The sequence below is a fragment of the Teleopsis dalmanni genome, chromosome 1 (assembly GCF_002237135.1).
Source record: "Teleopsis dalmanni isolate 2A chromosome 1, ASM223713v2, whole genome shotgun sequence".
In the NCBI taxonomy this organism is placed as follows: Eukaryota; Metazoa; Arthropoda; class Insecta; order Diptera; family Diopsidae; genus Teleopsis; species Teleopsis dalmanni.
The window spans coordinates 169,814,529-169,839,880 of NC_051846.1; the positions used below are offsets into that span (position 1 = coordinate 169,814,529).

The window sequence follows — 25,352 nt, forward strand, 5'->3', positions numbered from 1 at the left end:
TCTAAATTGGTGCATGTCATTCACACATTTCAAAATTTTTTACTGTACCGCCAAATAGCACTTGTATTAACTTAAAATAGAATAAATATGCTCAAGTAACGGTTTGAGGAGAAAGAAAATGGAACATACAATTATATAGTGTACTATAAGCATGTAATATATAAACGTATATTAATAATAATAAAATAGACTGTAGATAGTTTGTTGATGCAATGAAATATTAATATTGCCTTATTTTTCTTTTATAGGCTTGTTTAGTAAAATGCATAGTAAATAAATATATCTTAGAGATACGAGACTATCAAAAAAAAAATCAAACTCCCAAAAGAAATTTTATAATTAAACAATAAAATGATTTTTTATATATTTTTTTCATCTGGCTGTAGGTCCCTTCTTGTTAAATAATTCAACGTTTAATATTTTTTATTATACTCTATATTTCGAATTTTCTTGATAATTATCATCATGATTATGATTATAAGTTAATATTATTAAAACTACGTACACGTCATCCTCTTTATTCCATCGTCTATATTGCACTACATTGCATTTTAAAAGGGACCTACAGCCATATTAAAAAATAAATACAAAAAATGCAAAAAAAAAATATATAAATAAATTCAAAAAATTTTATAGATTAAATAATAAAGTAACCAGAAACTAAATAAATTAAACAATAAATTTAAATTGTTAAAAATAAAAATTTTGTTAAATAAGTTTTGGTCAAATCAATTACTTCTCTTTATAAATAAATTTCAAAATATTTTAACTTCACTCTATAAAACAGTGTGCAAACGATTAACATTGCAGCAAATTATATATAAGAATACAAATTTAGCTGCTAATAAAAAATTAAAAGTCATTCGCTTATATCATACACCCACCGAGACATCAAAAAACCTACTTGGATACTTAAGTGATCCAACAAGAAAGAAAAAAAATACATATTCGTTTGCATATATGAACCCAAATTTTTTACTGAGCTTGACTTACAAGATAAGATCTGAAACATGTCTCAAGTGGTACGCCAACAAAGTGTAAATAAAATATAAATATTGTATTTCCAATAAAAAATATGACTTGTAAAAAGGTTTGTTAAATAGTAACATTAAAAATAATTTTTAAAAAAGACATATCACTGAAATACATATTTATATAACATATATACGAACGACTAACATTTTGGAAACAAAATATTTCATCTAAAAAATAATTTTAATTTACCAGAAACAAATGTAGGATCATTCAAATTAACATGATTTCAAAAAAAAAAAAATTAATAAATTGTATATAGTAAAAGTATTAATTTGAGTTTTAAAATTAATTTGTATTAATAATGATGGGAACAGAAATAATATATACATTATAACTAATTATGGATCCAATATTTTCATTGACATAACCCGTACAGATATTAGTCTTATAGTAAGTTTACTTACAGGTCACTGCAAATTAGCGAACCGTGCCAGAAAATTGAACTTCAGTTTCAAGCATACCTATCGCAGCTGTAGGGAAGATGATGAGAGTGTCTCTCATCTACTCTGTCTACTCTGTACTCAACTTATATACGGCGGCGATTCAACTTTTTAGGAGCCCACTTTTTTGAAGATAATAATCAATGACCGACCTGCCACTAAACAGCACTCTAACGTTCGCCAAAAGTTCTAAGTGATTTTAAATCCTGAGTTTTTCCCATATATACATTAACACAATGAGCCAATAGGCCTACGTAGATCCCTTAGAAGTCGCCGGTATAACCTAACCTAACTAATTATGGAAAGTAGTATTGTATATGTAACTATTTTTGAGTCTTCAGTTCCTTCTTTTAATTAATAATTGAAAAGTATGAAGAAGTTGTTGTGACTCATCAAGTGTTAGGAATCGCATCTATTACATTTTTAATTGTATTTAACTTTTTGTTAGTAACCTAAATATTAGAATAGTTCTTAAAAAAATCCATCGGTTGTCAGTAATATTGCAGAAAAAGAAACTCTTTGCATATGTGTGGATTGTGATTGCTTAAGCACCTTAATAGGGTGTTGCACTATACTATTAAAATTCATACCCGTAGGTTAACATCATATAACTTTGGTTATAAATATTATATTAAAGATTTTAAACTAACGCAACTATTTAGTACTTGCAAATAAATGGTCTTAAATTCACAAAGTTATTAATACTAGTATAATCATATATTAATATAATAATACTACAATAAATTTCTCTAGACTGAAACGGAATGACAGACCTGCGATTTTGCTTTCCTAAAGGTTATCATGTTTAATTTAATTTATGCGCCGTAATAACTGGTTAATAAGCCCTAGTTACTTATTCAGAGACCCCTTAAAATAATTTACGATTTATTGTAGTATATAAGTATATATTGTAGTATAGTATATAAAATAATTTGTAATGTAATGTTATTAGTTTTTAAGATTCTAAAACTTATTGTTAGGTTTTAAATAAAAATGATTCAATAAAGACATATTGTTGTATAAAAAAAAATTCATTTTGTTGAAAAAGACAATGTATGATTGAGGAAAAATATTTCAATAAAATATATTTAAAATATAATATGAAATTCTTGTATTTTATATAATATTTTATAGTATTTAAAAACTTCACAAAAAAGTGTACGAACATAAAAGTTCCAGAGCCATAGGTTACAGAGAAATAATATGAGAAGAATTTTTGTTGTTGTAGTTCACTACTGTTCGAAAAACCTCTGTAAAAATTTTTAATAAATTTGTAGTTTCTTTAGACAGTAGATATGCTCTATATTTTAGAAAATGACAATAGTCGATTTTAAAAATATTTTTTTTTGTGTTTTATTAGTGGAAGAAACAAATTTCCATTATAAAAAACCGGAACTATTTCTAATATGTTCATAAATAATATGCATACAAAGCAAATGCATCCCATATGTATTAAATTTACAGAAATAAGACTACGAAATAAAAATTTAAAAGAATATCTTAAAAATAAAAAAGAATTTAATTTATAGCATAAATAGCTACGCACTACTGCAACTGTTTTTTGGGTGTGCTTTTTTTATTTTTATACTTCACTGAATACATTTGCTTTTTAAAATTTCATAGATTTTTAGGAAAAGATATTAAAAATTATATTTAATAAAAGCGATCTAGAAATTCAAAAAAAAAACACCAACAAAAATTTAATTTTAAGTTCAAGTTTTCACAAATTCATCCCAAATGGATCCCAAAAAAAAAATATAGGTAAACATTTTTTCCTTTTGTTTAATTTTACTTTTTAAAACTAAAAACTTAAAAAAAATTTTAAAAAAAATTTAAAAAAATATTGATGGAGAAAACTTAACTGTGTCAAACACTAATGACGTCATTTGCTTTTTTTGTCACAATTTTATGTTTTTGTTATTTAAAGCCCACGACCACGAAGTTTTGAAGATTAAAGATATTTTGTATTTACCATACCACATTCTAAGCGGACACATAATAAAGTTGTTGCCGCTGTTAGATTCTAAAGATAAAAATGTGAAATGTGAAAAAATATTTTTTAAACAAAATTTAAAATAAATGAAAGAACTCAGCTGCGGTTGCTGCACATTAGTAAGATCTAAACATATTTATTTGAGGCCACATGCAAAGGCTTTCTTCTTTTGTGTTCGGTATCGCATTCATAAGGAGGGACGTGCATTCTTAAAATTGTACTACTACTCGTACAAGCCCACGAATTATCATAAATCTTTTCGGAAGCAAAATCAATAATTTTAGAAACCATTTTTAATAAGTGAAAATGTGGGTGGGTGTAAAATTGTTTTCATCAAGGCTTTCGTACTTAAAGATTGTTAAGTTGTATATCTCATACAATATATCAAAGAAAATGCACTGAAGCTCATAAAAATTAATGAGTAACATGTAAAATAAATTTATTTTATTTTTCTGTTAAAGTTTATAATATTTTATATAAATTTATTTATTTAAATTTATATAAAATACAAATCCAGTTTCTCAATCGCTAATAGCATCTACACAGAAATATATAGACATGCAGATCTCATCATCTCTTGAGTTTTCTCTTCGGGTAATGTCATTAAAAACACTGCCGAATAATATGAAGACTATAATATTGTTGGTTTTAATGAAAATATAAACAAAAATATTATAAAAATGTTTTCTAATTTAATTATTTAATTAATTTAACAATACTAATTAATAATATTATTTATTAAATAATATTATTTAATATTATTAATTATTTTAGAATATTAATAATATTTAATTAATTTATATTTTAACTGTCATAAGTATACAATTTTCAGGAATTATATATATTTTATATTATATGCCTTCGATATTGTTAAGAGTCACTAAGTTCTACTTAAGTGAAATAAATTTCGAAGATATCACAACGAAGATGATGCTATCTGAAGAAAACTGGACAGCCATAAACCGATTCATTACAATCATATTCAAACGGAAAAAATATGATCTCGAATATGACTAATTTCGAAAAATAGACAAACAATTAAACCTAAGCGAGGCCTGGAGGCAGGTTAACGAAGAAAAATAAAATTTTTTGTGACACAAACACAAGAATATTTATAGAAACCCAAATCTATGATACCTATGAATTAATCTCATTCCTATAATAACTGTGTTGATATTTTTTAAATCAAACTTCTTCGAGGTAAGTGAGGAATACGCTTTTTATACCATATCTAAAAGTGACAGCAGAGAGAATCAATTATATGACTGTATACTACAGAAAGAACATGGACTATTGCCGAAATTTAATTTTCATACTATATTTAAAGAGTTAGGAAAGAAAATTTTTTATATGATAGTACACTTCACCAAGAATGTGATAGCTGCTATCAATTAAGTATACAAGAAAGATTATGCGAATACTTATCACAACAATTATAGGTTTACAACCTTTGTGATTTTCTTTCACATAAACTCATTCTAAAGCAACTGTCTTACGTCTCATTACCAAAATCTGATTTCCGAGTATATTCAGCTTAAGAACTAGTTTTACCACAAACTGTGTTGAATAATTTAAATTTTACGTCAGAAATATTGTTTTGGATTAAGATGCACTTAATATGGATTCCGGGACATGCTAGCATCCAAGACAATAAAATAGCAGACGAATTTGCAATAAGAGGCGCGGCTTCAAGAATAATTCTGTGGTCTTGGCAAAGGAAAAAGGGAAAGTCTACCCTTCCGTTAATAAATGTAGACATATAAGAAAAACAGAATTAGAGAAATTTTTCGAATTTTCTAATTCAATTCTAAGAAAGTTAGAAAGTTAATTAGATTCTAAGAAACTCAAATTATTTGGACAGTTAATTTATAGAATAAGTACTAACAACACTATAATTTTTCTCTTATTTAATTTTAATGAAAAGCTAATATTGAAAAACTATAGTATATTTTACTTTAATAACAAACTTTAAGGTTTTTCTTTTTTGTGACTTGTATGAAGTGATATCGTTTTATGTACCTGTCTTAAACATATATATAATTTGAATTTACTACACATTTACATATTAAATGTCATCAAACGAAAATGGCAGTTCTACATTTTCATACATAATTTCCGTTTAACAACCTGCTTAATAACAAACCCTGAACGACACTTGTCATTTCGTTAGAAGAGTTCTCAATGTACCAGCAAAAATTACAGCCAAACACGTCATCAACAGAACAAAGCAAGAAAATGTTAAAGCCCCTCTGGTGTAAACCCTTGTGTAGACTTAACTAGTGTGGCAACATTATATTAATATGACATGCTTAGTTTTGCATAATGTTAAACGTCAAAAAATTGTATGTCAAATAATAAATGAAACATACAAAATTAATGTTAAGACACAAGACAAACGTCATATGCGACCTTGACCACACATAAACGCCCTTTATGTTTATAATAATAGAAATAACAATGTTAGAATAGCCATTAGCGTGCCTTGAAGTGAGTTGATTCAATAAAGACCTACAAAGCCCTACTAACATTTGACATTAAAAGCCTTGCCTGATAACTTTTTACCACGAAATATTATATTTTTTCTTCACATTTATTAATTTTGCAATATTTTTCAAATGTATACAATTTCTATTAGTTTCTTACAATTTTATGGCATAAATGTATCTTCCACACCCACACCATTGCTTAATATAACATTAGAACCCTACATTGTGTCGTTTCAGATTCTTTTTAAATATATATATTTATTTAACATCAGATTTTTATAAAGAGATTTTCGAAAAGTAGTGAACTAAAACAACAAAAATTATTTTTTATATTATTTTAATTAATTCAATTTTTGATTGACCATACAACTGTTTCAAGTATTGCCAAATACATATCTTCAGTGGTCCTGGAAATAATTCTTCTATTTAATGGCATAAATCTGTATTCAAATCTGAATTTAATCTAAATTTACTCTCTATGTGTGAGTTTGTTGCCCAAACGAACTTCTTAGAGTAAACTATAATTTTTATAGTAGTGTTAGTAGGCATTTATATTTTTCATAAATACATATATCGAATCAAATAACACCTTAGCTGTCAAATAATATAAAACAGATGTTCATTTCAGGGTAGTCTTGCTACTCCAGAGTGTTATAAATTACTCTCAAGTGTTATACATTTTACCACAGATTCACCAATCGAAAATGAAAATGGCACTAAAAGTGCATTAAAAGAGCATAAAAAGAGCATTTCAATTTAAAATATTATACCAGATTTGCCTATCGAAAATGCCTTAAGGAAAATATTGGAAAACGTTTTCCTTACAATTAAGACAGACATACGTATATTATAACTAATATATCAACCAATTCTATTTTAAATGACAGTTTTGTACATTACAATAAATTTATGGAGATCACTTAATACACGGAAAAAAATTAATGCTGCCTTAAACTAGAAAGAGAAAAATTTGAAATAGTCGACTTTTTGATGAAGTAATTGATAAATTCGCTTCAACAATGCCAATAAAAAAAGTATATCTTGTATTCACGGTTGCCACTTGAAAATTTTTTTCTGTACCAAAATTGGTTTAGAAAGGTACCATTTCTGTAAAAAAAGGTCCAAAATTTTTTTGGACCTTTTTGTTTTCTCGTTCTGTGTTTTTTATAGTGTTATAAATGAACAAAATATAAAATAGTGCAAAGTTGCATTTATAAAAAAAATTAATTGGAAATATCCACAATAAAATTGGGTCGTCAAAAATGTACCAGTTTTTGAAAATGAGTACCAAACGAAAAAAAAAAAAAAATAAAAGTACCAATTTTGGTACTAAAGTACCATAAGTGGCAACCGTGCTTGTATTTATTTATAATAATGCGTAAATACATTATAACTTCTACTAATAATTCCAACGCAATGTACCTAATATATTATTGAAGCATCATTTTACAATTTTACATTAAAACGTTACGTTCTTCGTTCACTAACTCATAAGTATATATAATAACTTTATATTAAACTTGATGAGAATTATAATTTATTTTTATAAACATCAATGTATGTGGGAAAATATGTAATATAAGATATTTAAGCAATAATTAATTTCGTTTGGAGACATCTCAAAATTTTATAGAAGTTACACATAATAATTTATTTGAAAATAGCAATAAACAGTTATTTGTGAAAGTCTTAATTGAATTTTTTTTAAACAAATTTATGATTTTTATGATTTATTGCTTATCATGCCCGCTTAATATATAAAATACATATTGTCCTACATTCTTAGCTTCTATCAAATCGTGATGTAATATATTCCAAAAATGTTAGGATTGAACCGGATTTTTTTTGAGCTTTAAACAAAACTACTATAGATTAAAAACATGAAGTTTAAATAAATAATACTAGCTTTTGTTAAATTCATTTTTAATAGAAGAACTTGCTAATCCATTCAAATCAACGATGTTCACAAATCCTTATTTGACATATTCCTGTTCAATAGGTTAAGTTTTCAAATGTTAACAGTGCACTCCGATTATACTCAGTAGACCTAAAACCATTCCAAACATTTAGTGAAATACTGTTAATGTATATACTTTTAAAATTCGGCAAAGACTCCATTTAATAACATTAAAAATAAAACGAAATGAAATTAAAAGTATTTAGTGGTGCATTCACAGCCAAATACTTAATAATATTAAATAAATTAAAAAATTCTGTATATTGTAGACCATCAACTGCAAAACCAACAACCCAAGAAACTTTCATCATTTGAGGCCAAGTTCAAAAAGCTCAAAATGTTATACAAAATTTCTATTTGAAATGTTATTTTAAAAATATTACAGGAAGAAATGTTATAGTTTTTAAAAGCCTTAAAAGACCTACTAATATGAAATTTGAAGAAGACAACTAAAATTCATAATGATGTTATGACAAGTTATAATGTTAATTCATCAGTCGGTGTTACACATAAAATATTACAATTATTTATGCAGACTTGTAAAAAGAGATTTTATAATTTTCAAGAACCATTAATATACGGTAACACAATGGGCCAATAGACCTAAATGGATCCTTTAGAATCCATTCTTATTTAAAACATTAAATATTTATATATGATTTTTATAACAATATGAAAATGAAATAAATAATTCGAATGCAGTGATATAAAATAGAAGGTGTGTGATGTATATGTATATGTATATTCAAGAACCTTTAATATACGGTAACACAATGGGCCAATAGACTTAAATGGTTCCATTAGAATCCATTCTTATTTAAAACATTAAATATTTATATATGATTATTATTACAATATGAAAATAAAATAAATAATTTGAATGCAGTGATATAAAATAGAAGGTGTGTGATGAATATGTATATGTATTTTCAAGAACCTTTAATATACGGTAACACAATGGGCCAATAGGCCTAAATGGATCCCCTAGAATCCATTTATATTTAAAACATTAAATATTTATATATGATTTTTATTACAATATGAAAATACAGTGTTAAAAAATCAAAAGTGTGTGATGAATATGTATATGTATTTTCAAGAACCTTTAATATACGGTAACACAATGAGCGCATAGGACTAAACGAATCCCCTAGGATCCATTCTTTTTTAAAACAATAAATATTTATATATGATTTTCATTACAATATGAAAATAAAATAAATAATTTAAATGCAGTGATATAAAATAGAAAGTGTATGATGAATATATATTACTGAAATAAATTTACATTCCTCATAAATCAGTTTCTACTAAATCTTATATGAACTACTGAAACTTTTGACTAAAATCAAGATACTCTAATGCACTTTCTATTAGCAAACAAATTTTAGATACATGTTTGCTTCCTATTTTATAACACTGCCTCACTCTCTCAGTTATATTATTTATCTTATTTTCATACAATTCGGTTTTATCTGACTTTTTCTACGTTTCTCATAATTAATAATGCTCATTAGTTAGCAGGTAGCAGTGAATTTTTTTTTTTTTTTGTGGTATAGTACACGTTAACATAGTAAACATCTTTGTTTAACTTTTCTTTTTGACGTGTTTTCCTGTTAGCCTAATGATCCTTTCACATGCAAACATTGAACTTCCTTTTTTATTGGCATGGCATTATTTTCTTTAGGTTTATCTTGTAGTTTTACTGTGTAGTAGTCCCTCTTACTTTGGTATTTGCGTGCAGAATAGTTGACTTTATTGTTTGTTTATTTGTATCACGAAGTCATTTTTAGGCTATTTTTCTTTCAATTATTGACTTTTTTCAAAGATATCGGTTTCTACATGAACCGGAATAAGACAGGAATTCTACTAGATTTTACTCAATCATTTGGGAATTTTTAATAAATAAACAGGAAATGACAGCAAAAATTTTGACCAATTCTCTAGACACGTATCTCAGACATTTTGAATTGTATTTATTAAATTTTTTGTTTTCAGTTTTTTACACCTCATCTCATTAACATTGGCAGACATTATATTGATAAGCATTAGCATTGGTTTTTTTATTAACACTTTATCAACTTCAACTAATTTTTTATGCTTATCAAACTGTTACTCGTGCATAATTCTTAGTCATTACGGAATAAAAAATAAGAGTAAAATAAATATACACTATTAATTACCTACATATAAACTGAGTTATACACATGCATATGTACATATATTTCTATATTCTATATTTCTATATCTACATTTATATTACAAAGATAAGCCGACAATATCATTCAAATCATAACGCATAATCTCTATCATTAAAGCCGACGTCATAATAATGACATTTCTAAAAGCTGTAATTTATATCAAGCGATAATTATACTTAATGGCATAGTGAATGTTGTCATTAGACAACTGTCTTGTACTTAAAGATACTCACATGTTTTGTTCTGACAATACTTTATAGATAAGCAGTGTTTTATACTTTGTTTAATAAAAAAATGTTTAATAATTTAAAAGTGGAAATAAATTATAGTCAACATATGACTCATTAGTAATATAATATAATTTTTCAAAATAAGTAAATATACTTTCTTAGTAAATTTTTTTAGCTAAAGTATTGTTTATGAGATTTATTTCATTTATTTTTAATTATATTTATATATTGTTGCATTTGCTTTATTTATTTAAAAGTTGATACGAAACTATGATTTATGGTACGAGTGTGACTTAATTCCCTAGTGTATCTTTGCTAAACTAGCAAATATTTACAAGCGACAGTTAGTCTATCAGATTCTACACTCAAAAAAATAAGCTCTAACCACATACTAGTTAAAATGACGTCATCATTTGATTGGAAAAATTTTAACTCATGTGATAAAATAGATATGAAAACCAATATGTGATATGTTTGAAGCAACATATGATATATAACTTGAGATATAGTTAAAATCTTGTTAAATCAAACAAATTATTTTTTTGAGTGTATAGTCAAAAGCATTTTCTCAAGTACGAATATTAGTACTTGAAAGTGTGCAAGCGTAGGAATATTAGTTCTTGAAATGTTTAAAAATGTTCGTGCAGCTTATACTGAATTCACACGAGATTTTTCTTTTTAAATATTATTTTTTTCAAAAATTTATTATTTTGCATTAAAATCAAAAACAATTGACAGCCAAAATTACAAATATGACAGCTAAAATTACAAACAAAACTCTCGTGTAAATCCAGCATTAAAGATTTATGAATTACTGGAGGTATGCAGATCTGAGATCAATTATTGCTTAATCTGATAAAAATATAAATAAAAATTAAGAAAAAAGAAATCACAATTTAATTTTGCAATAATTTTTATTTTTTTCGATATTTCGACTTTAGTCTAAAGTCATCATCAGGAAACTTAACACTATATGCAAATACTAATCAACATATTAATACATAGTGGTAGACTAAATGAAATGATCAACAATAATCCAGTCAAAGCGTAGAAAGGGGTTATAAAGAAACCTCGCAGTTAGGAGAGAGAAAAGTGCTCAAGTACACTAACTCAACTAGCTTCAACATAATAATAAAAAATGCATTAAAATTAAAAATTTTTTAAAAATTACAAAAACAAAGGACTAAACCATTAAATTGCAAAGCAGTTTTAAAAAAAAATCTAAAACGATCAACTCTATATAGTATATAGTATATAAAGTCCATCGGACTATTTTCAATAGTATATCATACTAATAAATACAAAAGTTTATTGGTCAGGTCAAACAAAAGATATTGTCTCTTGACTGCTTATATAGCAACTTATCTCAGCTTATATAGCAGCAACAGTCAATGTTTTATCGATCAATGTAGTGAAAGAATTTTAGAGTTTTAATAAATTTGCTTATTAAAGCAAGACCATGTAATTGACCTAGCAACATATGTGATAACTATAGCCATACTTTTATGGATCAACATAATGACAGTATAGTGATGTGGTCATAGGATCACAAAGTTCAAGAATAAGAAACTGTATGAGATTTTAGTAAATGGGTAAGTGCATATATATATATAAAATAGGTTTATAATTACTTGAAAATTTGTTGTACTTATTTTCTAATAAGTGAGGTCTCAGTGGACGAAATACAAGCTATGCATCCATATCTGTTAAATTTGATGCACGGAACATTTTTAACCATCTCGCGAAGCACCGGTTGGGAACCACTAGTATAAAGGCTTGATATGGCGTCCTTAGAAACCAGTCATTAGTTCACAGAATCGATTTACTAAATCATGCCACATATATTCTACACAAAATTTATATTGTACAATATAATGTATATATCAACATTTGTAAAACTTGATCCTAAAATGTATTGCTTTTATTTCCGTTAAAAACAGATGTCATCCGAACATAGTTTCGAAAATATTTTAATAAATCGGAAATAGCAAATTGGAAAATAAATATTAAATTAATTTTTGCTTGAAAATAACTAATTAAGCGACCAATCGTAGGAAAAAAATTAATTGAGTGCAACGGTAAAGTGATAGTAAACATTTGTTTGTCCAATATATTGACAAATGCTATATTCTAACTATATAGACTGAGCAAAAAATTGAAACTTGAAACAGTTAGTTGAACTCAATTAAAAGCTGAGAATTTTTCAACGAGACAAACTGTTTTTGATAATCCATTTAGTATAGCAGTACCTAAAGCCAAGCCATCTTAGTACGATTTTTTTTTAATTGCATTAAGCAAAGTCTTAACATTTTCCTTAAGTCTGCTTTCATAACGTTAAGTATTGGAAAAATTTCTTTAAGAAACATATAAAATGCCTTGAATTTATAACAAAATAAAGAAAAGCTCTTTAAAGGAAAAATTTGAAGGAACACAAAAGTTAATAGGTATTTTAAATTAATTTTATAAATGGTATGAATGCTATGAAAATAAATGATATACTATACTCATTTATATTAATTAAATAATTTAATAAGAGTCGCATATTCATAAAACAATACTAAGAAATGGCGAGCTGTTTAGTCCACTTCAAAGCACTACACAATTTTTAGGTTCGCCCTCTTCAACAAGAAATAAAACAAACAAATTAATGCTTTATATATCTATATCTATATATTCTAATATTTAATATTAGATTAATGTCTATATCTAAGCCTAATTTTAATTACTGGGAGTACAAAACTCATTCTTCAATCAAAAAAATTGAAGAATAGATTCACAATAAGCATATAGGTAAAGTATTATTTGTTTAAAATATGCAGTTGTCCAATAGAAAATTAAACTAACTTATAAGCCAATCTTTTCAGGAAAAGACATTCTGAATTCTTATAAAAACTTTACTATAGTTTATTGCATAATTTGTCTATATATAATCCACTCTAGTTTTTCCGTATAATAAAGTTTAACCATATTCTATCTAATCTAGCACTTTAAACTTTTCTATTTCATTTTACTACAAAGGGTGCAAATTCTAAAAAAAGGAAAACCTTATTGGCTCTTATTATTACAGGAAAAAAGGTTTCCTGCACAAATATTAGTTGCAACTAAACTCAAAATATGTTTGGAATTTGTTATGTAGTTATTAACATATATTTGAAATCATTATTTTAAATCAGATTTAATTCGTATAAAACTACTATTACTACTACTACTACTATGAGAGATTTAGGCTCTCAGTAGGCTCCTTCTGCAAAATTTGACCATAACCAACGGAGATTAAGTAAAAAGCTTATACCTTAGTATAGTTCCTCTGGCTATGATTAAACCCAGATACTTTAAAAAATGTACTAATATATACGAATATTTGAACATACTAAATATAAACAAGAAAAAAGCACCACACAAAAATATGAAATTAAGTAAAATGAACAGCTAACATCCCTACATCACATTTCCACTACAGCTAGAACTACTTATGCTAATAAAATTAAGATTTAATCATTTCCATTCGAATAAGCTGATTTATGCATGTGAAATAACTGTTTGTTTATATTATATTTTACATATAAAACATATGATAAATATGATACCATAAATATTTCAAGTTTTAGTCATTTCCCTTGTGGAAAATTAATTTTCAAGAGTTGCATTCGACTTTTTTCGACCTAAATCAAATGATTTATTTATAATAAGCTCATTTACATATAAGGTATGGTAAATTATCCACATTAGGCAGTTTTATAATGAAATTTTTACACATCCTTAAGGATGGATTAAACTGTCTGCCTAAAGGTGACATAACCATACAGTAAAGATGGCCTCATGATGGATTCTTCATATACATATGTAAATTCTATTTTTACAGTTAGGCTTTTTAAAATTAATTACTTTTGCCGAAAGCTACACGTCTTATCACGATAAAGAAGTTATTTTTTTTTAAAGTTAGATGAGTTCGAATAGCTAAGAAAAGCCAATAACAAAAATTTATTTAATTTATTGAAATTTGGCTGGCCATACAACGTTGTTTCGAGTACTGCCAAGTATTCATCAAAAGTCAAGTTAAGTTTTCTGTTTTATTTTAATTAAATGACTATATTTCTATCACTTTTAACAGTAAATTATATCTTTAATAATATAAAATCGTAAAATGTGATGTTACTTACTATCATTACATTTCCTAAATCATTTTCTTATTTTCTTTGAGATTTACCTGGTAAGTACCTGACTCGACTTATGACCCCAATATAAACAAACCATCATAAAAGCTGAGTAATATAAACTTTTTATCTTAATTAGAATATTTACTACTGTATTTCATTACATTACTAAGTAATGCAATATGTTAAGTACATTAAAACTTGAAATTCTTGGTAGTGCACGTCACAAACCACATGTGAAGGAAGTATTCTAATTTTATGATTGATATGACGTGTTCTCTTACTGTGCTTACATGTTAGATATAACAAAATATTTGTTGTCATGTAAAATTTGTTAGTTAAGATAAAAATGTGTAAGTAAAGATTTTTATCTTTTCATTATGCATAAAGTTGGAAGTTAGAGATAGTTTCAAATACACCTGCTAATAGCATTTTATTACAGTAGCATACATATGCACGCGTACAATATATATATCATATGGTATACACGTATACAAACATTACTACTATATATTTTATATTATCTTTAGCAAAAATTTGTTTCTTGGAATTTTTTCTTTTTTATTTATTAATTTTTTTTTATAAACTTTTTTTGTTTGTGGTTTTTCTTTAAAAAATTTCAAAAAACAAGAGCAGTTACATATTCGTATGGTAAATATTTTTATGGTAATTGTTAAAGGTAAGGCAAAGTTGCATATAAATAAATATATACATTTATCTAAATGTACATACAGAAAAATGTATGACTTGTAATATACGGAACTTATAGTGGAAACGAATTAAAAAATATTAAATATTCATACTGAGATTTTTTTATTAGACCTATACTAATAACATATATTTTTACTACAACTAACGTCCAATTTTTTTTATTACTTTATAAAAATAGGTTATATGCAATATATATATATATATATATATATATATATATAGTGATTAATATTTGATCATTTTTTTTTATTTGAATTGGCACTTTCATACCGATACTATTAAGATCTACAGTGCGATCACAAGAATAACGAACTTTATCTTATTCGATCAAATATTTAGACTTTTAAGACTATTTATAGATCTTACACACTTATCTAATTTACATTTTAAAACAGTTTTGGTTTCGATGGAAGCCAAATGATAGTCATAGACTTGTTTTCTGATAATTGCACTTTATGAATAAATAAGGTGGTTAGTTATTTTATCCTGTTTTTCACAAATATTGAATGATTATAAATGCAACACATAGCACTTAATATTTTATAATTAATAAAACTTAATTTAAAAATTAAAATTAATTTTTTGAGAAGAGCTTTTTATGAATAAATAATATGGTTAGTTATTTTCTCTCGTTTTTCTCAAAGATATTAGACTATTATAATCACAATATATTACATTTTGATTATTATAACCAGTTCAAGCAACTCAAATATCTTACACAGAACCTTCCTATCATCAAAATAGGCACTGCACCAGATGGGTTGTTTGTGAGGACAGTATTTATTGGCTTTAGGATACATATTTACACTCAAAAAGTTTTATGCCAGAAAATAGTTTTTTCAAATTGTGAAAGACTATGTATCTTATAAATAATTTTATATCTTCTTAAGATAAAATAATTATTTTTATTACTAAGTGGGTCGCCGATAATCTTAGAACCGCTCTGATGTAATACAAAAATAATATAAATAAATAAGAATGCATAATTTTCATATATAAAACATATAGTTTGACTAATTGTTTGTAAGATCGTATAGTTCAGTTCGCGTTAAGTATTTTTTTAAAGGTTCACATCCTTCATAAATTATCAACTAGATTATGGATATGGTGTGGAATACTACTACAAACTCGATGCAAATCAGCCACATCTGCGATTTACGTAGCAATAGGTTCCAATGAGAATAAGAACAAATTTGTAATTAAATTTTCAAAATCCAGTAAGCTCGTTATTGTTCAAGTAAACGTAAAGCAGAGTAGATAAAACATATGTTGCAATTATCACTACCGCAAGTCAAACCAGAAGTTAAAAGTCGGAACAATTTAATCGGGATACTCAATGTGTGGAATAAAAAACTGTATAAATGCAGCAAATAAATATTTTTCTGGAATCAAACTATTTTCATCAAACCCAATATTTAAAAGTACAAGACACTTATCTGATCCGTTCTAACCTATGGATTGTAGGCTGGATACTTTATGCTGCGTCTAAATTTTGAACAAAACCTTCAGGAAATGATATTTGGCGTGATCTTAGTTAGAAGCTAATACAACGTAGAGATTAAAGTATTGGTAAATCTTAAAATAGTTTAAGTTTGTGAAAATAGAGCATTTGAGATGACTTAGACATGTCGTGTGCAGGGATGATATAATGAATTTTAGTAATATATTTATGATATGATTTAGATGTATCATGCATAGAAATAATATAGTGAATTTCTTTGAAGTTTATATGAGAGATAATACTATCTAAAGGTTAAAGAATTGGTTAAGCTTACAGAGGTTTAATTTTGTGAATGCATAACATTTGAGCTGATTTAGACACGTCATGTGTAGAAATGATATAGTGAATTCCAGTGTAAAATTTATGATAGGACTTAGATGTACGACTAGACCAGTCAACCTGTTTTTGACCAAGAACCGCTATGATGTTTTTGTATTTAGTAAATTTAAGAAAATTTAAGAATAAACTTTATGATTATCTTTATTCATCTCTGGTATAATGTATAATGAATTATATAATTGCATTATATAGGCTATGAAATAGGTATGTAATTACTTGGAAATTTATTGTACTTATTCTTTAGTGAGGTCTCAATAGACAAACTACAAGCTATGTTAATTTTGATCCTGTTAAATTTGATTTAAGGACCATTTTTAACCATCTCGCGGACCACCGTTTGGGAGCCATTGACTTAGACATTGAATTAATAGCAAAATAATTTGTAAAACCAGTTTCAGTTACTGTTTTAGTAGATTATTTGTTATTCAGTGGCTTTTCTTAATAATATGGACCATATCAACACGTTAAAAGGGTTAATGAGTGGAAAGCAATGGTGATCCCAAACTATCGACCGGAGCACCATTGGTTAGACACATTTGAAAGCTACTTAAAAAACACCAACTCCGACTCTATGAAACCAACACACTGAGTGGATTGAGGTAGAGACAAATTGTCAAGAAGTATTATATCACTGTATAAGAAAAAAATTTGTTAAGTATGGATCTTCAAATTTAACTTCGAAAGAAAGAATTTGTATATACAATTGGATTGTTGAGGTATTCAGAATGTATTTAATTAAATGAATATAATATGTGTTTATATTTTCATTACTAATATTTATTTAATTTTATTTAAAACTCAAATAAAGCGAATTTTAACACATTTTTGCTAATCAGCAGCCGCTAATTTTAAACAAAAAATAAATCTTAATTAAAACGAACTAAAAGAGTGAGCGTCAATACCAAAACTTCAATAAAATGTAAATAAAAGAGTTGGCGCCTTAATGCAGTACGCTTAAATGGCATTTCAATGCTGTTAAGAAAATAAACCTGATTTTTATTTAAAAAAAAAAATAATTTATAAAACAGACACATTATATTAAATGTTTAGAAAAATATATACCAAACTGCTTATTTTCGAAAAAAAACACATTTCGTTTTGGTTTTCTGAAGCGATATAAAAACCTTTCCATATTAAACTGGCATAACTCTAGAAAAAATTAGTTATTTTTTCTAAATCAATAACTTTCAACAACAACAAAATACTAGTTTATGAAATTAGCTATTACGATAATAAAAAAAAAAAACTAATTAAAGTATTAAAACCATGTTTTCATTTTTAAGATATTTTAACACAAAGATACTAACAACTGCGCGAGGATAACTATAGGCGGTTGATACCTGCCTTTTTAAAGCAGGAGACGATTAGACAGAAAAAAGGAGACTAAACTGCCCTGATTTCACTTTACTGTTGTTATTTATAACACGATAAGCGACACAGACAACACAGTGGCCTAAAAACAGTCTAATGAAGGCATGACAAAAATATAGATAAAAATTTATTTTAACCCTTTACCAAAACAGAAATTATAAGAAAAAAAAAAAAATAACAGGTTGGATACTTTTATAGAAAACAAACTAAAAAATTGATTACAAGTATTTTCATGTCAATCAAAAGAGTTTTTATCTTTTAGCGGCAAATACTGGTGACTAAAATAAATAAAAGAATAAAGATAACTTTTAGCAATTTTTTGCCTAGGTATATGTGCCTGTAAAAGAACTCATATTATTATATTTGGTAGAAGACTATATTTCCAAGATAACATAAATATAATATATGGAAAATATACAATAACAACAAAAATTAGTTAAATCTTTTCCATTCGTTTTTAATTAATTTTTCCTAACAGTATAATGTTAGAAAATATATTATATTGTAAAAACTGAAAATGATTAATTTTTATAAAATAAATATTTGCTTGGTAAACACAATTTTTTTTTAAATCAATTTAAATATTTATAGATAAATATTAAAATGAATACTTTTTTTTTAAAGTTAGTTATGACGGTAGTCATAACTTAATAGAAACTATTGCATTTAATAGAGAGGTTTTGAATAGTACTGAACTACAACAACAAAAAATTATTTAAATGTATTAATTAATTGACCTATTATGACGGTGGTGACTATTTTACTTCATAGAAACTATTGCATTTAAGAGGTTTCGATAGGTTTCGAATAGTAGTGAACTATAACAATAAGAAATTATTGTAATATTTTAATTAACTGAACCTTTGCTTGAAATTTGGCAGTGTACGAGTTCAACCCTTGGTACTTGGAGACTCAAAAATTTATTTACGAATAATTTAATATAACAAATAATTCCAAGACCAGTGATGAAGCGCATTTGGTAATACTCAAAACAACCAAAAATTCAATCAATTAAAATATTAAAATAATTTTTGTTGTTAGAATTTACTACAGTTCGAAACCTATGTATAGGTGAATATTAAAATATCATTATAATTATTTCAACATTTTATATATATATTATTTATATTACATATATTATAACCATTGATAGGGTTGAGCTCCCATCGACTACTACCTATTTGCAGACCTAAAACCAATGCAGAAGAGAAAGAGCTCCAATCACGAAGCTATTGTCGAGACTGAAAAAATCGTTCTACAAAAAATCTATAAAAAATTTTAGAATAAATTTGTGTACAAAAAATTGCATAAAAAGCCTAATTTTTAACGGGCGTTTAAAAATAGTATAAATACGATCATTTACAATGCAAGCGATCAAGACAATGTCAGGCCATATATATCTTTCATGACACATCTTGATGACAACAAGTCTTCCTACAAAAACACGCATAGAAACGATAGAGAAAACCATGTTATTAAATAGACTAATTTTTAACGGGCAATTAAAAATAATAGAAATACGATAATATCCAATGCAAGCGATGATAACAACGTCAGGTCATACATATCTTTGATGACTCGGAATAAATCGACGGTATTTGAATGGGAAGTCTTGATGCATCCACCGCAGAGTATAGCCTAGAAATTATAGCCTAGCCTAATTTCATCTGACAATCATTTGTTGCTCTGCAAAGGCCTTTTCTTGGTAAAAAATTGCTTGAAAAAAAAACCATGTTTAATATCAATTGGTCAAGTTTTTCGCAAATAAACTACACTATTGCTTTTATAAAACTTCCTGCAAAATAACAAAATAATATCCAATATAATGTAATAGTACTATAACATAATAGTACTAAATATAAACATACTACGAATGTTATAGTTTTGTAGATTATGCTCTTAACTAGGAACTATCAAAATATGCATTTAATATTGTAAGTGAATAAATCAACTTTCAAAAGCTTGAGAAGACATTTTGAGAACTCTGTATTGTTCTAAAAAAATTATTTCCAAATAAAAGCTCAAATGAACTCTAACTAATCGAACTGCAGTATTTGCATTGTAGTAGTAATAAGACAATAAATGAAAAATTAGGGTTACAAGTGTACCGTTGGCAGCTCAAGGACCTTCAATTGGTCCTTGACATTTTATGCATTTCCATTATTTATTTAAACCAATCAAGGAAGTTGAAATACTCAATATCTTTTTGGTTTCACTAGTAGTGCACTGTTTTCACAATGCAAGGATGTGCAATAACTAACTTTTTTTTAATAAAAACTACAAACGGAAGAAATAACAGTTAAAATATATAGTTAAAAAAAGCTATTAAATTTTATAAAACATTTTATTATTTTATTTACTATTTTCACTCAATATAGTTTCAAAATGTACTCAATTTACACAAACCTTCAGTATATATATTTTTATTATCATCAATAGTAATATTTCTCTATGCATGGGTAAAAAAATAAAATTATCATAAATTTTATATAGGGTCCTTCGGTATATGCCTATATTTATACCGAAGCCTCAAAAAAAGGCCTAAAATATTTTTACAAATTAAGTTACAATGTGGGTACGAAACTTGAATGGTTTTATTTTATAGCAAAAATGGTAACACGTGCCGCATAAAAATTGCAAATTAATTTAACAAAAAATCCATAAAAAGGACTATGCAAAAATAAAATAAAACAGAGTAAAGAAAAATAAAATTTTAAATTGGGTTCATGTAATGTTTATGTTTTTATTTGTTTATATAAAAGTAAAAATTATAGAAATGTAGTTCTCAAATAAAAAAGAATGTTTTATCGAGTATATACGATAGTGAATGTGTACCAGTATAAATAAAGTAATAAAAAAGATACAAATTAAAGTTAACCTTGTGTATACGAAGGACATTTACTAACTTAATATCGGATTCACACAAGAGTTTTGGTTGTAATTTTAGTTGTCAAAAGTTTTCATTTTGCATTGAAAGCAACAACAATTGACAGCTGAAATTACAAACATGACAGCTAAAAGTACAAACAAAATTCTCATGTTAATCCAGTACAAATATAACGCAAACACATTGTATATAAAACGTTTTCAACTATTTTGAAGGATTTCAATCATAAATATATAAAAAAGTATATAACATGAGTTAAAGTATAAAGAGATTTGTAAAAATTGTAAAATAAAAATAGACAATGATACTGTATAACTATCTACGAAAGCGATTATGCACTTGAGTTTTTATTAAATACCTAAATGAATTATATTAAAGAACCAAAATTTTGATAAAAAATTAAAGATATTCATACGATTTTGCATAATTAGCAAATATCTAAGCATTAAATAACTCTAATAGATTTAATCTCTGTAGATTTTTACAGAGAACATAATAGCGAATTTTAAAGTCTTCGAAGTAATCATTAATATACTAAAGTTTATTTTATGAATGGCTAAATTTTTACTATTATTTGTGATTAATAATACTACAAGAAACTAATCATTCATTAATACTACTTCCGACTCTAGCAAGAAGTAGAATAAATTTCCTAAGCAAACATATCTTTAATTCTACTACAAAATGCCTTAGAGCTAAGTACTAGATAATGCCTACGTAGAGGCACCCGAGGTACCAAAATATGCATTCTCTCGAACAATCGAACAACTCTACATAAAATCCTTAGCAAACTCTTCATACTAATCAAAGTTGCTAGGGGAATGCTTTCAACTTCTCAATACTCTAACATCAACAAAATCTGGTACTCTTATGTGAGTACCGAGACATGAGAGTCATGAGGGCAACGAAATGGCAGACTCCCTGGTAAAAATTGGTCCAGAGCCCTTCTGCGGGTTGATAAATAGCTTTACTAATAACTAAATTTGTGAACAGAAGAAACGAAATCTATTTGAACACTGAAGAGCCTTAACAAACCTGCGGCAGTCAAGAAAATTTTTTGATTCTGAACACATCAAAGTTGACGCTTTTTTTATATATTTCATATACAGCTACATGTCACCTTTGTTTTAAATTAAACGTTTGTTTAATATTTTTTAATATGTTCTATATTTCGACTCTCCGTGAGAGTCATTATTAAGATCAGAACTAATTAATAAATGTTTATATTTATGTATATAAATTTTAATGTAATAATGTTTATTAATTAATTCTGTTCCTGAGATGATGACTCTCAAGAACAGTCAAAATATATGATATATAGAAATATTAAATAAACGTTTAATTTGAAAGTAAAAAAATAGGTGATTTGTAGCCGAATATAAAATACATACATAAAAAAAAAACAAATTATATACGGGCTATAAAATAATTAAGAAATTCAATTATTTTCTAAGACCGCTGATGTTGAGTACTTGGCAATATTCGAAACAGCGTTACATGCTCAGCTAAATTTCAATACATTAACTAAATTTTTGTGAGTTTTTGGATATAAAATATATAAAAAAAAAACAAATTATATATAGACTATAAATTAATCAAAAAATTCGATTATCTCCTATGAACACAAATGATGAGTACTTGGCAATACCCTTATATGGTCAGTCAAATTTCAAAGAATTAACTAAATTTTTGTGTTTCTCCTTTCTTTCTTTGCTATTATAAAAAAAAGCATTATAAAAATATAATGTTCGAGAAATTAACTAATTTAAAATTTAATATTTTTAAAATTATAAACTAATGAAACAAAAACAAAAACGCATCATACAAAAAAAAAATACTTAACGCCTCTCGTCCTTGCTTTCTAACTAGATTTCGACCTTCACCTAATTAATTACTAATAGGCTTACGATATATTCAATATATGCCTACACAAAATAAAGTACAGAATCCAACTACAATTTAGATATTTATTTAAATAGAAATATCTTGATAAAAATATCAATTTAGACATTTTTAGAGCAGATAAATTACTATATTAAATATATTAATTTTTTTTTTTGTGCAATTTAACCTTTGCACTTTATTGCATTGCAACTCTAATAATTAAATGAGGACATGTTTATTTTAAATTAAAAAAAATCAATTGTTGTTTTTTTTTATTTGTTGTTTGTTGTATTTAAGATGTAAAGTACGCAGTTTATATGAGAAAAATACTCACCACAAACATCCAACCAACCCTCAACCCGGCTGGGGTAATTTATAGCGCAGACGCGATTAAATGGACGTCTTCCCATTTTGATGTGTTGTGTATTGTGTGTTGAGTGTGTTGGGTTTGCTTCCAAAATGCGAAGGATGCTGATGCTGCTGCCGCTACTGATGGGAGTTTGTTGTTGTTTACAATAAACTTTTATATATTTTAATGCTTATATTTTTTGTTGTTTTGTTTTTTTGTTGAAATAAATTTTACGCAATACTCAGAGTACAATACAACATTGCGTTTTGAGTGTAGAGGATTCTTTCAAGAGGATAATGAAAGATTATGACGTTGCTTGAATGTTGTTATTGTTGTTGCTGCAACATTCGTACTGTTGCAGTGTGAGTGTTGTAGGAGACTGTTTTCACTCTATTTTTTGCTGTGGTTGTTAACAATAACAGCAACCACTTTGTCAATAACACAATATATGATGTGAGTAATGATTTAATGCCGGTGGTAGTGAGCCTTAAATATAGATTTTTCCAATTGGATTTAAGTGAAGCTCATAATTTTGTTTTATTTTTAGCACATCGAGCACATCAAAAATAGAATTCACCACTAATCTTGTAAGCAAATATTTATTTCTCTTCTATGTTAAATTTATTTATGTGTATTTAGATTAAATTTAAATTTCTTTTTTATTATTATTTATATATTTTTTTTTTTTTTTTTTTGAAATAAAGCTTTATTTGTTTATTTTATTGCACTTTCAAACTTAAATGAAAACATAAAATTTCATTAATTTATTTCATTTTGTTACTTTAATTTGTTTTCTTTTCTTTTTCTTATAATTTATTTAATTCCTCTTTAAGACAATTTTAATTCATTCTAAAATATGTAGAGAAAAACAAATTATTTAAGATTTTTTTATTATTATTTTATTCGTTTAGATTTTGTTTTTATGGTATTTTTAAGAAACTACACAGAATTTGCCATAACTCCGCGGTACACGTTTCGATTTTTTGCGGTCTTCAGGCATACGACACGAACGACGATTTGCCGGCATAGACGAATTTCTTCTTCATGTTGTTGTTGCTGTTGTTGTTGTATTTTGATTACAAGCTTTAATATTAAACAAATAAAATGAATAAAAACAGGTTGCTTTTGTAGTGTTGTTGTTGTTTCTTTTTGTTTTTATTTTATATTTATTTTATTTTGTTGATGCTTTTATTTAAAACATACAAAAAATTTGTTGAAGAGGCTTTCAAGTATTTCTATTAGGATTTCTTTTTTTTGTATTTTAATGATCTCTTGTAATTATTCTAAGCTTTTTAATTATCTTAATGTTAAATAATATTTCATATCACGGATTTAATTTTACGGCCAGCTATGAATTATTGAAAACAAGAAAATATATTTTATTATTAAACAAATATTATATATGAGTGTATCTATATACAGTGTTGTGCATAACAAAAGCAACCAAAATTTGGCCATCAAATAAATAAGTTTTTTGTCTACTTTTTACTTTTCATTCAAAAACTTAAATACAGAGTTTTATTTGTTATTGTATTAGCTATTATAAAAAAACAACAAAATCTACAATTCTAAATAACGGGTTAAATAATTCACAAAAATAATGAGATATTGCGAAATGCGGCTGTGCAGAACAATAGCAACTTTATTTATTATATTAAATTTTTGTATTATTTTTCTAAATTTAGTATAAAGCCCTTTGCTTTTTATTACTTGGGCACTTCTACGGGTCATAGGTACTATTAAATTGTTAATAAAACTATTTGGAATTTTATACCATTCATATTTCATGACCTCAAACATTTGGAAACTTTTCG

General features: G+C 26.1%; 2 protein-coding genes across 2 annotated transcripts in view; both read right to left on the minus strand.

Annotated features, from left to right (window-relative positions):
• The window catches only part of LOC119666694 (ras GTPase-activating protein raskol-like), an 86,577-nt gene extending 62,390 nt beyond the window's left edge, over positions 1–24,187 (minus strand). The window contains exon 1 of the mRNA XM_038075975.1: positions 23,524–24,187. Within this exon, the coding sequence (XP_037931903.1) occupies positions 23,524–23,599 (76 nt within the window). The 5' untranslated portion in view covers positions 23,600–24,187. The remainder of the gene's footprint in view (positions 1–23,523) is intronic.
• A 290-nt stretch (positions 24,188–24,477) lies between these two features.
• Positions 24,478–25,352, minus strand: part of LOC119666695 — a 47,284-nt gene continuing 46,409 nt past the window's right edge. The window contains exon 3 of the mRNA XM_038075976.1: positions 24,478–24,621. Within this exon, the coding sequence (XP_037931904.1) occupies positions 24,478–24,621 (144 nt within the window). The remainder of the gene's footprint in view (positions 24,622–25,352) is intronic.